This window comes from Xenopus tropicalis, chromosome 6 (assembly GCF_000004195.4).
Source record: "Xenopus tropicalis strain Nigerian chromosome 6, UCB_Xtro_10.0, whole genome shotgun sequence".
Classification (NCBI taxonomy): Eukaryota; Metazoa; Chordata; class Amphibia; order Anura; family Pipidae; genus Xenopus; species Xenopus tropicalis.
Genome location: NC_030682.2, coordinates 131951770 through 131965608, shown reverse-complemented (window position 1 = coordinate 131965608; position 13839 = coordinate 131951770). Strand labels below are relative to the sequence as shown.

The 13839-nt window shown below is 39.7% G+C and overlaps 1 protein-coding gene across 39 annotated transcripts in view; it reads right to left on the bottom strand.

Moving 5' to 3' along the window:
• rims2 (regulating synaptic membrane exocytosis 2) overlaps positions 1-13839 on the bottom strand; it is a 336201-nt gene that overhangs the window by 136689 nt on the left and 185673 nt on the right. For 27 of the 39 annotated variants that reach the window (XM_031903571.1, XM_031903547.1, XM_031903548.1 and 24 more), the window contains 2 exons: positions 9188-9396; positions 3622-3741 (listed from right to left, as the gene is read on the bottom strand). In XM_031903571.1, coding sequence (XP_031759431.1) covers positions 3622-3741; positions 9188-9396 — 329 coding nt within the window. Of the gene's footprint in view, positions 1-3621; positions 3742-9187; positions 9397-9535; positions 9604-13839 lie in introns of all 39 variants that reach the window. The other 12 variants (XM_031903559.1, XM_031903562.1, XM_031903567.1 and 9 more) reach the window with 1 other exon arrangement.

The following is a 13839-nucleotide window of genomic DNA, read 5'->3' as shown; positions in this document are numbered from 1 at the left end:
TTTCTGCGGACGCCCATGGCGCTGGCTCCTTCTGAAAGCTCAGACTCAGGCACAATGCACTGAGATGGCTCCTACCCACCAATATTACAGCTACAATATACATTTGTTGGTTCAAAAACAACATTTTAAATGACAGAGTGAATTATTTGCTATGTAAACAGTGTAATGTAGAAATAAAAAGTACCCCATAAAAATCATGACAAAAACACTTTAAGCATAAACTTCAAGAATTTCAACATCTTCTTCCAAATATTTCAGTTACATTTGATTTCTACTCTACACCTGGCAAAACCATCATTTTCTATGAGAGATTTTCATTTAATGAATCTTTGAGATTTTCATTTCATGGATCTCCATGTTTCCCCCAGGAACTCTGATTTCATCCTGATTGGTTCCTACAGCGCAATGTGCTAAGTGCTGCCTGCACAGCCTGGGAAAGGAGGCAACAGGAAGTGGAGAGTTTTTGCACTAATTTTCAATAAATCATCCCAAAATACTATTTTCTTAAGCACATTCCTCCTATATTAATAATATTGTATTATATTATTGTTACTTTATATATATATATATATATTTATATTCCTGTCTCTCATTCAACATACTACGTGGTTGCTAAGATAAAGGAGACCCTAGCAACCAGATAGCTGAAATTGAAATTTCAAACAGGAGAGCTGCTGAACAAAAAGCTGAATAACTAAAAAAAAGCACAAAAAAAATTTCGAATTGTCTCATAATATCAAAGTCTATGTCATTCTAAAAGTTAATTTAAGGGTGAACTACCCCTTTAAAAGGAGTATAATGCCCTGGCACATTCTTGTTATTTCACACGATGTGCCCCAGCTATTCTAGGATTCAATGATTAAGTATATAGGGATACAAATCTATAATAACGTCTAAGCTCGCCACAGAGTGAAACCGTGAAATGGAAAGCTGTATATGACACCTTGACTGAAAGTGCTTTACAGAATGCAAGGGAAGTGTATCCCTTAAACATGAAAGGAAATGTAGTAGATTCCCCGCACAGGGCATTTAAGGCTAATAGAGAGAATATAAGATTAATGAGCATGCTTTAGTAGCAGTTCCAGAGGGTATACCTTAGGTGTTTCAAAGTCATGCCAAAATGCTTACTCTTACATTCTGCAACAGAAAGAAATGTGAATGTGCCCCATGTAGCAGTCATTCCCAAAACCTCTGCACCCTGACTCTATGTCCCACCTACACCCCATATATATGTCCGCCGCAGTTAAGGTGGCCATACACGTTAAGGGTGGGCGATATCGGGTGAATTTAGGCTAATTCGGTCGTTTGGCCAAACAATTGAATTAGAACGTCGGTAATAGGTGCAGTCATTTCGGGGATCGCATCAACGAGCCAATGTGGTCCCCGATCCGACTACATTTTTAACCTGCCCGATCTATATCTGGCCGATTTCAGGCCAGATGACGGTCGGGCAGGCCCATTGTTTGTGCTCCTACATGGGTTGATAAGCTGCCGAATCGGTCTAGGGGACCAATATCGGCAGCTACAATTGGCCCATGTATGGCCACCTTTAATCTTGGCTACCGCAGGTGACTAATCTCCCCCCGAAATGTCTTTCCACCGGCAACACAGTGAATCGCCAGTGGAAAGGCATATGAACCACTTCATTTTCACTTGAAGTTCCTATGCCACTAACTTTCCCACAGATATTATCAGTGTCGGACTGGCCCACCAGGATACCAGGAAAACTCCCAGTGGGCCCAAGTTTCAGTGGGCCCTCCTGCTCCTGACCATTTGGCCCGTTTCATGGTCATTCCCTATTTCTGAGGGAAGAAAGAGGAGAAATGGATGGAAGGATGGGTACTAGCATGTAAATAAAAGAGACTAGGAGAATAAAGAGGTTGGATCAGAAAAGATGGAAAAATAGTTTGGAAAGTGGGCCTAGGGTCCAACACTTCTCCTCATAATAACAAAACAACCATTTTCATAAAGATGATAATAAGTAGCGATATTACTGGATTCTTAACTGTGGGCACCAGTGGCAAGTTCCCCATGTCCCATAGCAAGGGGCATTTCTGTCATGGCACCAACTTTAAGGGGCTGAATTTCTGTTTGCTCTTCTAGGGCAACATGAGCGCTCTACACTAGCGATGTACTCTCCCCTTCATCCTGGTTTAAGCAAAGGAGTGGTAAGCAGCGCAGGGGCGTAATGGGGGGGGGGTGGCACAGAGTCTGCTAGCTAAGGTGGTAGAATGAATAGAATCGCTAGGTTCCAGGCCATTAAAACGTAGGTTTATTGCCTGGGTGCCAGGTAATCAAGTGACAATACAAGAAACAGAAGGACTCAGCACTCACAGGAAAAATAGCAAGAATATTCTTTAATGTGCAAAATCAACATTTCAGTCACATATTTGGGACCTTTCTCCAGATGCACATTAAAGAATATTTTTGCTATTTTTCAAAGTTCTGTGAGTGCTGAGTTCTTCTGTTTCTTTTTTATATATAAAAGGAAGAGTAATCTGTTTAGAACCTAAAATCTGAATATACACATTTACCTATAGGCATAGGTTTAATATGAATTATAGAACTGTATGCAAGGCCTAGAGAAATGGCAGGACGCTCCGTTTTACAGTCAAGGTGATGAAATCCTGGAATAACAGCAAGGGTCATAAGGGCCGATATGATTTATGGATTCACAAATCATTGGGATAGGCACAAGGTCGTGAAGAAACACAGCAGGAACATCAGGATTTGCTCAGACAAGAACGGCAGAAGAAGACTTTCATTTTACCTTTGTATTTGTCCAATAAAAGAATTAAGAGGTGCCTTACATATAATCTCCCTCTTGCTTTGTACAACTAGAAAAAGATGTTACTAAACTGGCAGTTTCAGACTTGCATAAGTGTCCACTGTTAACTGTTTCTTTTTCACGTTGACTTTGAGTACTCTTTTTTTTCCCCACTAGTTGGACAAGAAGCTGGCTGGTCTTGTGGCCACAGGAAGTGGTCAGCATGGCCAATCAAAATCAACCATAGGTATAAGCTGCAGAGGAAACAAAGCTACTAAGCCTGTATAGAAAAATACCATAATAACTAAGCCTCTATATGCCTTCCCACATTGATTAAAATATAACCCAGGAACATAAAATCTATGGAACTGGCACTCTGTAAATTGGCTGCCAGCACTGTAGGTTCTGGGTTCTACTGTATATAAATGGTTAAACCATGCATCTAATTACATTCCCAGGCATCTTTATTACTTAGAAGTTGTATATGACAGGGCAGAAAATGAGACATACTTGATCGTTAAATATAACATTTGTGAAATATTTAGTAAAGGAGATTTATAACATACATAATATGCATTCTATTTGATATTTATTTGCATAGAGAAATTAAATCAAATGATAAAGTCACATTTCTTTCATTTACAAAACAGCACCTCTGTCATGTTTCATGGCTGGGCTTCTAGCTGTCCTTATAACGGAGCATTTGGACCAAAGAGGTCAGAGATTTAGGCTGAACATTTCTAGAATTTTCATTAATATTTTTCTGCCTAGTGTTCAGACAACAACTGCACTTTTATCACTCATTCCACTATAGAGCCCCACACCTCACCGGCACCAAAAGAACTTGCACTCACCTTCAGCCCCAGCATGGCTCCAGAATCTCGCGGGACGCTCCCATCTTTGAGCCGCTTGTTTAATAATATGCGACCAATTAAGCGGTCTCCATCTTTGGAAGGTTGCCACGTGACAGGGTGCTAGGTTGGCGATATAAAGAAACAAAATGAGACATTATACTCAGAGAAAATGTCAGGGAACATGGAGAGGTAACATGGAGCTAACACGTCTTAATAAACTGGGCTGCTAATAATTTTGCAGTTTCCTTATAACTTTACTCTATTCTTACAACTAAATGAAGCCTGTATGTAGGTAGTGTTTATCATCCAAGATATCTCTTTCCTTAGAGAACATTTTAAGCCCTTGGAAAATAATGGATCATGCTTTTCAGTTCTATGGCATAGGTCTGCTGTATCAATTTCAAAGTACAACAGCCCCCAGATGTCCACCATTGTATAACTTTTGGGTCTGCTCCATAATGCACACTGGGCTATGGGTCATGTGGAGACTAATAATGAGCTCCCCCTAGGCACAAGTACATAGGGTCCTAGATGTTGCACAGTACCTGCCCCGTATGGCAAGGCCTCAGTGCACATGAAATATGGATGGTATTACCCTTGCGGGCAGACGACCCATAGCTCAGTGATGGTGGGCATAGTTTTATCCATGTGAAGCCTTGCTTTACAAACCCAGCAGTGTCGTAAATTGAAATATATAAGGCATTATTATTATCCAAGAGTTTAGTTGCCCTTTAAGGAGGTTTTCAAATTTTTTAGGCAGAGAATAGATTTCTTCTCTGATAATTTATATTTAGAATTGAAAACCAGCATATCAGCTGCCTCTTAACAGACACATAGAACAGCATAGGTTATTATGTTGTTATTCTGCTGTTTAATTCCCCTGCCGAGGCAAGAAATACACTGACTCCCCCTGACATATAGTGAGAATGTTCTACCTACACTAAAAACTATACTTTATACTATAGCCTTATACTATACCTACTGCCCAGGGTAATTTAAAGTTGCAGGTTTAAGTAGGAAGAGTAGGGGGGTATTAAGTATAGCAGGGGCAACTGGTGACCAGGCCGGACTGGCAATCTGTGGGTTCTGGCAAATGCCAGAGGGGCTGCTATAAGATGCCATAGACACTCACTATTTAGTGGGCTGTTTGGGCCTCTGTGTACTTGGAATGCCAGGGCTTATTCTGAATCCCAGTCCAGGCCTGCTGGTTCCCTAGGGGTACTGGGAGTTGAAGTTTAGCTAATAAAGGGCTAAAGGGCTAAATTCAGAATTCTCCCTTTATATAAAGGACCCTACAGTCAATTTTGCACTGTTCCTGTAGCTTTGGGCTACTTTACAAAAAAAGTCATCTGTATTTTGGCAAGGGGCAAAGGTGGCACAAGATAGCCCACTGCTCCCTTTTACAAATAAGCCCCACTTTCTACTGAAAGGCCTAAAATCTTTTCCCTTCTCCTTTAACATTTGGTATCAATTCTTTCTACCCGTGCTGTGAGGCAAGAGCCCTAAGCAAATGGGGGTTTATACAAATACATATTCAGCATGTTTTCTTGTGTGTATGATCTTTTCCTCGCTCTGCATTTAAGCAGGCTCGCCGTGCTCTCTAAATGATCCCCAAGGCATTGCTTGTTTGATAGATAAAACCAAATGCTAATGAAGGGCTTCGATTGCATGATTAGTGTTCATTTCTCTATCATAAACATTGGGAGTACAATTTTTTTTTACTTGATGATTCGTGGGCAATAATTACTTTGCTGTTCATTGACTGGCGCTGCTGTACAACTATATTAAAGAAGAATGCAACGCCAATATTTCATTTAGTTTGGGGCAGGATATGGTACTTAGCCAGCCCTGCTTTTTGCCATGCTTGGCATCTGGACTTGTAAAATAGATGTCAACTACTCTCACTGCTTCCTCCAGCTGACTTGATCCGGCCTGTGTTTTTGCCTCAGATCTACTTTGGCAACCAACATGGCCATGACCCACTTTAGTTTATACAAGGTTACAGATATATGAAAACACTGCTGCTTTAGGGCCGTGACAGACGGGGAGATTATTCGCCCGCAACAAACCTCCCTTGTCGCGGGTGACTAATCTACCCGAAATGCCATCCAAACGGCGTAAATCACCGGTGGGATGGCATACGCGGCGCAGCGATTTGCCAAAATCGGCGAAGTTGCCTTGAGAGGAAACTTATATATATATATATATATATATATATGTATACCATCCCACCGGCGATTTACATTCTAGCCAGTGGGGTGGCATTGCAGGGAGATTAGTCGCCCGCAACAAGGGAGATTGGTCGCGCGGCAACTAATCTCCCCATCTGCCATGGCCCTAAGTAATAGTTCCCAGACTATTTAGGGAGCAGATAACAGTCCATCCCTAATCTCACCCTGGACATCCTTCTTGAAGAACGAATAGGCATTCTTCCAATCTCACCCTGGAAGGCTTTTAGGATGGCCCCTCTCAGATCCTACTCTGAGCCCCCTAGAAGGTCTAGCCCCCCAGTTTTGGAGCCACTAGTATAGGCTATGTAGTTAATGTGCTGCACAAAATATTAGTAAAACTGCTTACTAGACTATAATGGGAAAGACTGAGGGAAGCCCAAGTCTATGATACTTGCGGGCTGGAGGCTACTCTAAGCATATCCTGTTGCAGGCAGTGTCAAGCAACTAGTAGCAGCAATAAAGTGTCCAATGAGCTGCCATAAGTGCATTTCACCCTATTCCTCTGCTTCAGTTCAGTTACCCCAATCGTCTTCAACTGCTTGAGTTGAAAATTCCCTTAAAAGCCATTGGAATATTCTAATGTTGGGGCTACTGCATTACTTAGTTACCCTAACTACAAATGGGCAGATTTAAAAGAGAACTAAAGCTCCGAACTATTGTAAAAATGACGCCCAAAATGCAAAATGATGTGCTTTATAAGATACCACCAGTGGCTCCCTTATTCTACTCTGGCTACTCGTTACACATACTTAGGGAACAATTTATAGATAATAAAAAATGCAGCACATACACACCCCCTAAATACCACTCCCATTTTACAAAATCTGGCAGGTTATGTTAAGTTTGAACACATTTCTGGGGTTTTGGGGTTGTTTTATGTATTATTACAGTTCTGCTAATGAAGGTGAAATTGCTCTTTAAGCTGCAAGTCTCAGTTCCCGCAAGAGACCTGTATAGCGTATTAGTTACAATTGTATCTCAGTGCAGGGGGGCTTTTTACCTTTCTGGGCTCTCTGCCAAAAGCTACTTATCTAATTAAGTTTGAGAAACTTTGTATCTTTTTTGGCGTTCAATGCAGGAGATCAAAGGGAAATGAGGGACTTTTCAATAAGAATCTGCAACTGTGGGCTGAGCTGTTAAAATCGGGACTGTCCCGCGAAAACTGGGACAGTTGGGAGGTATGAGCATGTGCAGTGTCACTGACCCTACTAACACAATCCAAGATGGGGAGCTCCTGTCCACCAATAAAGCCTGCATTATTATTGTTATATACGTAGATGTTGACCCCTTAATGCTGGTGCCCTAAGTTCAGTATAAAATAGGACATGTGTAGCCATATGTGCTTTTAGGGTTTTGGCTGCAGGACCAGCAATCCTATCATGTGTTATTTTAAAGGAACAGTAACACCAAAAACATTTTTTACATTTGCCCTGCACTGTAAAAGTTGTGTGTTTGCTACAGTAACACTACTATAATTTATATAATAAGCTGCTGTGTAGCCACGGGGGCAGCCATTTCAGCTTGAAAAAAGGAGAAAAGGCACAGGTTACACTGCAGATAACAGATAAGCTCTGTAGAATACAATGGTGTTTTATCTTTTATCTGCTATGTGCCTGTGCCTTTTCTACTTTGAATGGCTGCCCCCATGGCTACACAGCAGCTTATTTATATAAACTAAAGAAGTCTTTAGGCAAACACCCCAGTTGTACCAGTGCAGGGCAACAGTACATTATATTGTAATTACTTTTATGCACAATTTCATTTTTTGGTGTTACTGTTCCTTAAAGATGTGGATATCCAGACTGCAGTGATATAAGTCTACAGGGAAAAGAGCATGGGGTGTATTTACTAACATTGGAGACACACATCACCCGTGGTGTTGCCCATTGCAACCAATCAGATCTTTGCTTTTATTTTCTTATTTGTAGGTGACCGTTCAAATTTAATTGCTGATTGGTTGCTATGGGCAACATCCCCGGTGATGTTTGTCTCCTATGGTTATAAATACACCCCTAAATGTGATGCAGGGTCTTTTGTTTCTTCTCAGCCAACAACACCCAATAAAACCTGCCATTTCTTGACAAGAATTTCTGTTTGGATATTGTGATGCAGTAGGAACGCACCGTGGCTAAGGAAAGGCATTGCACAAAGTGATTGGCAGGCATGGGAAACCAACCAAACTGCTATCTCTTGCTGTGTGTGGACAACCTTAAATGGACATTAAACGTGTAGCGATTATGGTTCCTTTATTCTCTATAAATGCTCAGTAAAATGTGCTGGCAAGGATATACTGTTTTAATGAAACAAAAACAATGGCTCTAATTATTCCTAATAAAGTATAAAGCTAGATACAGGAGAAAACCTAGTCATTCCAAACAACAGGCTAAATAGGGCAGAACGCGCACAGGGATCTCCTTGGATTTCCTACATTTGTGAACCTGTCAAGAGCACTGTGCTAATTTGAGGAGAGCCCCCCAATCAAACTCCCCGGCAGATCATTACTACCCTGAGTGGGCTCTAACAATTACCCTTTTAACAGCATTTTTAGACGTATCTGCTAATTTGATGCAATTGCCAACAATTCATTAGTGCAACACCTGACAGATTCATGCTCCGTGCAAACATGGCGGACAGGAAAATAAAAATCACGCTGACAAAACAGACATGGATAATAAGGCTTCCACTACACAGAAAGCAAATAAAGGGGACAGGAACCCACACACTGTGACCCAAACGGCAGAAAAAGGCCAACAAATGAAAGGAACAAGGAACAAACAGAACATGACAGTGAAAGGGAAAAAAGAAAAACAACTTTTCTGTGCAAACAGACCTGATTTGAATTTTTTTTACCCCCTTAATGTGGGATCAGAGCTAATATTTTGCCAATTCAGCTGTATCCTTCATAACAATGTTTGTGAGTGAAGAAGATATTGAATTCTAAGGGATGCAGTGAGAAGAAAAGAGAATTGATCTGTGCCTGGCAATTTCCATGGTGCTGCCCAAGACGACAGCGCTAGTGGCTTTTTTTGTTTTTATGCTTTGTTTTTCTTTTCTGCACCTTAAGAAGTTCTACAGGGTCTATAAAACAGCTCGGAGCTCATTTAAAGACAGCTGGCAAAATGCGATACAGCCCCAGGATGCCAGATGAGGCCAGATTTTTTGGGGGGTGAAACGCTCGAGACAGGCCTTTCTGGCAGACAGCTGCTGGATCGCAATGCAATCTTCAAATAAGCCCCCTCTGTCTTTCTGTTAAATAGTCTAATTAAATGAGTGACAGAGAGCAAACGAAGACCAAATGAGCAGATTAAAATGCAGGCTTCCAAAAGTCTCAGTACCTTCTCGCTATGGCTATGCTCTTCGTTAAGGGTGGTGCTACTACACGTGTCTACCCCAGAGTCTTTAATCTGAGGCTCAGACCATTCCAAATCCTCTTCCAAAGAGTGGCCTCCAAAGCACACCATTTTCTTTTGTCTCTCAGACAAGATGTTAGAATCCGACAAAACTGCCTGCTCACTAGTTTTTCTTTTTCCCCTTTGACTGTCCCCTACAATCGTGGGATAAAAAAAAAAGGATATATATATGTATATATATCTATAAAGGAAAACATGCATAGGTATAAAGAAAAACAAAGGGAGGTGTGGAATGGTAAAGGAAATTGGATGTTAAGGCCCCGTATGTCTCACCAAAGACATTGGGGAGGCCTCACTGCTGTGCCAAGACGAATGCTCCACCCAGTTGTAGTCCATGTCACCTGTGAGGGTCAAATAGATAAGAAAGTGCAGTAAAGGAAAGATGAAGAGAGAACAGGCATAAAATACATAAAAAAGCAGTTTTATGTTGTACATTCTACATATATTAGACCACTTTATTTTGCAAGAGATTTGCAACACCATTTCCCATACTGCAATATACAGATGGAGAAGAACCGATGCCCCTGGGGAACACAGCCCCCTGCTTTTCCCTCAATTACTTTACAGAAAAACATCAACATATTAATATTTTCCTGAAATTATATTAAAAATCAGCAGCTTTTACTTGTTAACATTAATACAATAAAGTGCGTGTATAATGAAAGGCAGCATAACAATTGTACAGATATTCAAAACTTGACTCCAAATCAGGGAATTTGAGATTCTCCACTTCAGTCCATGGAGGGAATTTATCCTGATCCTACAAATCTGAAAGAAAGTTCTTGAGCAGCAATAGCCAGTTACATGCGCATTACATTTAATCTTTCTGTTGCCGGTCATTAATCACTTCCGGAAATAAACTGCTTTGTTAGAGAAAAGGAAAAAAAAAATCAGAGCTTTAGATTAGCGAGGAGCCAACGGTCCTTTAAAGATCATCGATCTGCAGGCCACAGTCTTCAGTGAGATAAAACAGCTGTCAGCTTGCTGGGAAGGTCAAAGTACAATAAAAGAAATCCATAGAACAATACATATTTTTTCAGCTTGTTTTGAAAATTTTCCGTTCCGGTGACTTGCCCCTTAGTGTTCGATTATCTTTGAAAGCCGGTTAACTTCAACACCATATGGAACATACATGAAAAGTATAGAAACTAATGCATTTCTAGAATAATTCTAGAATAGTTTCTACTCATATAAAGGGTAAAGCTGAAACTCCATTGTAAGTAGGCCATGCAATAGATTTATTGCTTCTACCTATACAACTTATCCACTGCCTTAGTGAAAGACTTAAGCATAATTTCTTAAGAGTTGGGGCCCAATTGTGAGAAGGTTGAAGGGGTTGTCCACCTTGTTGTATAATGTAGAGAGTACTATTCTGAGACAATTTAAAGTTGACCTTAATATTTTATTACATGGAGTTTTTAAATTATAGATATAAATATATATGAAATTAGTTTTTTGTTCAGCAGCTCTCCAGTTTGGAATTTCAGCAGATATCTGGTTGCGAGGATCCAATTTAACCTAGCAACCAATCAGTGGTTTAAAAGATAAACAGGAATATAAATAGGAAAGGGCCTAAATAGATAAGTCATAAAAAGTAACATTGTAGCTTCACAGGTCTATAGTTTTTGGCTGCCGGGGTCAGTGACCCCCCATTTGAAAGCTGGAAAGAGGCAGAAGAGGAAGGCAAATAATTCAAAAACTATTTAAAAATAAATAAATAAAAATGAAGACCTATTGAAAACTTACTTATAACAGGACATTCTACAACATACAAAAAGTTAACCTGAAGGTGAATCAGCCCTTTAAAGTTTTTATCGGATTGGGGACCACATTGGCTCATTGATGCGGTCCCCAACAGGCGCCCATACCTGCCGTTCTAATACGATCGTTTGGCCCCAGACCAAATTAGCCCGATATTGCCCACCCCTAGGTGGGTCTATCAAGAGAAGATCCTCTCGCCAAGAGTGGATTTTCACCAAGCTAGCAGATCTTGGTGTGTATGGCCTCCTTTATTCTTTCATCCTGGCAGGTATTTTAAAAATATAGGAAGACCTGTATTTTTTCAGAGAAGGTGGCACCCCTTGTCTTGCTGAAGAAAGGTAAGAAGCTCAAAGCTTAGAGTTTGGGGAGAAAGGTGTTCCCTAAAGAAGGTGGAACTTCCCTTAACAGTGACAAGCTTTAGACTTCCAGGAGACCAAAATAAATTTAAGTAAATCCCTTAACATTATATAATTTCATCTATAATTTAGCATCATTTTAAAGAGAAATAAACTAAATATTGGAAAAAAAGAACAAAAACCACTAAAGGAATGCAGTCTACAATAGGAAACATTAGTACAAGGTGGAGGTAGGTTGATATAGGAATTGAATAGAATTCCCCAGGCAGCGAGTCATTCTGTATAACTGATAGCTTCTCAAACTGAACAGAGAAACCATTTTATAACAAAGTGAGATTTGGGAATAGAAGATATTAAATTATGGGGGTCACCATAGGTTTGACAATATCATATGCATTCCCCACTAGGTCCCAAGGAATTTCTTCTCTCAATCTAAGATTTCGGCTGGCATCTGTTCATAATGATCTGTTTCATTTATACATCATTAAACAATCTGTAGGTGTGTCAGTGAGGAAGAATGTTTTCAATTCTGTGCAAATACTGATTTAGTATTAGATAGTTTGTGCTGGATAATCTCAATTAGATCATCTCACGCAGGTATATATCTGTACAATGACCTAGCAAGGCCGGGCCAGGTGTATTATTATTATTATTATATATTATATTACAAGTGAAGGTGATCAAACGTCTAACTGGATTACTGGGCACAGAGCCCACATAGGCAGCATGTCACCCCTTTAATTACATCTCCTAAGATGAATATTCGTTTGAGCTTCGATGGGATTACATGGCACGAGTTGGTAAATGTTGCTTAGCTTAAGTCTTACATCAAGGAAATATGGCAGCCAAAGGAATAACAGCAGAAGTTCATATTTGGATTAAGTAAGAAAACACAATTTTCTTATTTTTTAAATATGCTTTATATATTTTTCACAGGTTAAACTAAGGCAACATACATACATTTACTAGGAATGCACCAAATCCTAATTTTGCAACTTCCATGTTTATGTTATTTGGATTCGGCTTGGCCAGGACCGTGGATTTGGCTAAATCCGAAAATGGCTGAATCTTCGCCAAATCCCAAACCGAATCCTAAATTCGGTGCATCCCTATCCTTTACAGATGTATGTATGTACAGTATATCCTTATTTATTTACAGATATAGAAACTGTTACGCAGAATGCTTGGGACCTGGGGGTTTCCAGATAAGAGGATCTCCATACTTTACATCTGATAAAAAATAATTTAAACATTAAATAAACCCAACAGGATTGTTTTGCCTTCAATAAGGATTCATTATATCTTAATTAGGATCAAGTACAAGGTACTGTTTTATTATTACAGAGAAAAGGGAATCATTTAACCATTAAATAAACCCAATAGGGCTGTTCTGCCCCCAATAAGGGGTAATTATATCTTAGTTGGGATCAAGTACAGGTACTGTTTTATTATTACAGAGAAAAGGGAATCATTTAACCATTAAATAAACCCAATAGGACTGTTCTGCCCCCAATAAGGGGTAATTATATCTTAGTTGGGATCAAGTACAGGTACTGTTTTATTATTACAGAGAAAAGGGAATCATGTAACCATTAAATAAACCCAATAGGGCTGTTCTGCCCCCAATAAGGGGTAATTATATCTTAGTTGGGATGAAGTACAGGTACTGTTTTATTATTACAGAGAAAAGGGAATCATTTAACCATTAAATAAACCCAATAGGGCTGTTCTGCCCCCAATAAGGGGTAATTATATCTTAGTTGGGATCAAGTACAGGTACTGTTTTATTATTACAGAGAAAAGGGAATCATTTAACCATTAAATAAACCCAATAGGGCTGTTCTGCCCCCAATAAGGGGTAATTATATCTTAGTTGGGATCAAGTACAGGCACTGTTTTATTATTACAGAGAAAAGGGAATCATTTAACCATTAAATAAACCCAATAGGGCTGTTCTGCCCCAATAAGGGGTAATTATTTCGTAATTAGGATCAAGTACAAGGTACTGTTTTATAATTACAGAGACAAAAATAATTTTTAAAAATGTGAATTATTATTTTCTCAAAATGGGGTCTATGGGAGCCTTTTGTAATTCGGAGCTTTCTGTATATTGGGTTTCCAAGTAACAGATCCCATACCTATGTATTATTTGTAGATAAAGACTCACTCACTTCCTACAGTCTAGTTCTACCTTATTCACTGATCCCTTTTGAAGACTCTTGCAAAACGTATGGGGCTTTATAAACGGAAAACTATTAGTTACCCCACTATACATATATAAACACCAGATACAAGGGGGACCAAGTATGAATCAGTGGACCTATAATTATTAGCTGCTCAGTACTTTAAGAAATAACACATTTTTGTGTAGCGTGATCCTGATTTTGGAATAACAATTGTATCTCAGTGCCCCAAATTGGCAGAAATGTATACATTTTATTCAGACTGCAGAACTGGAGC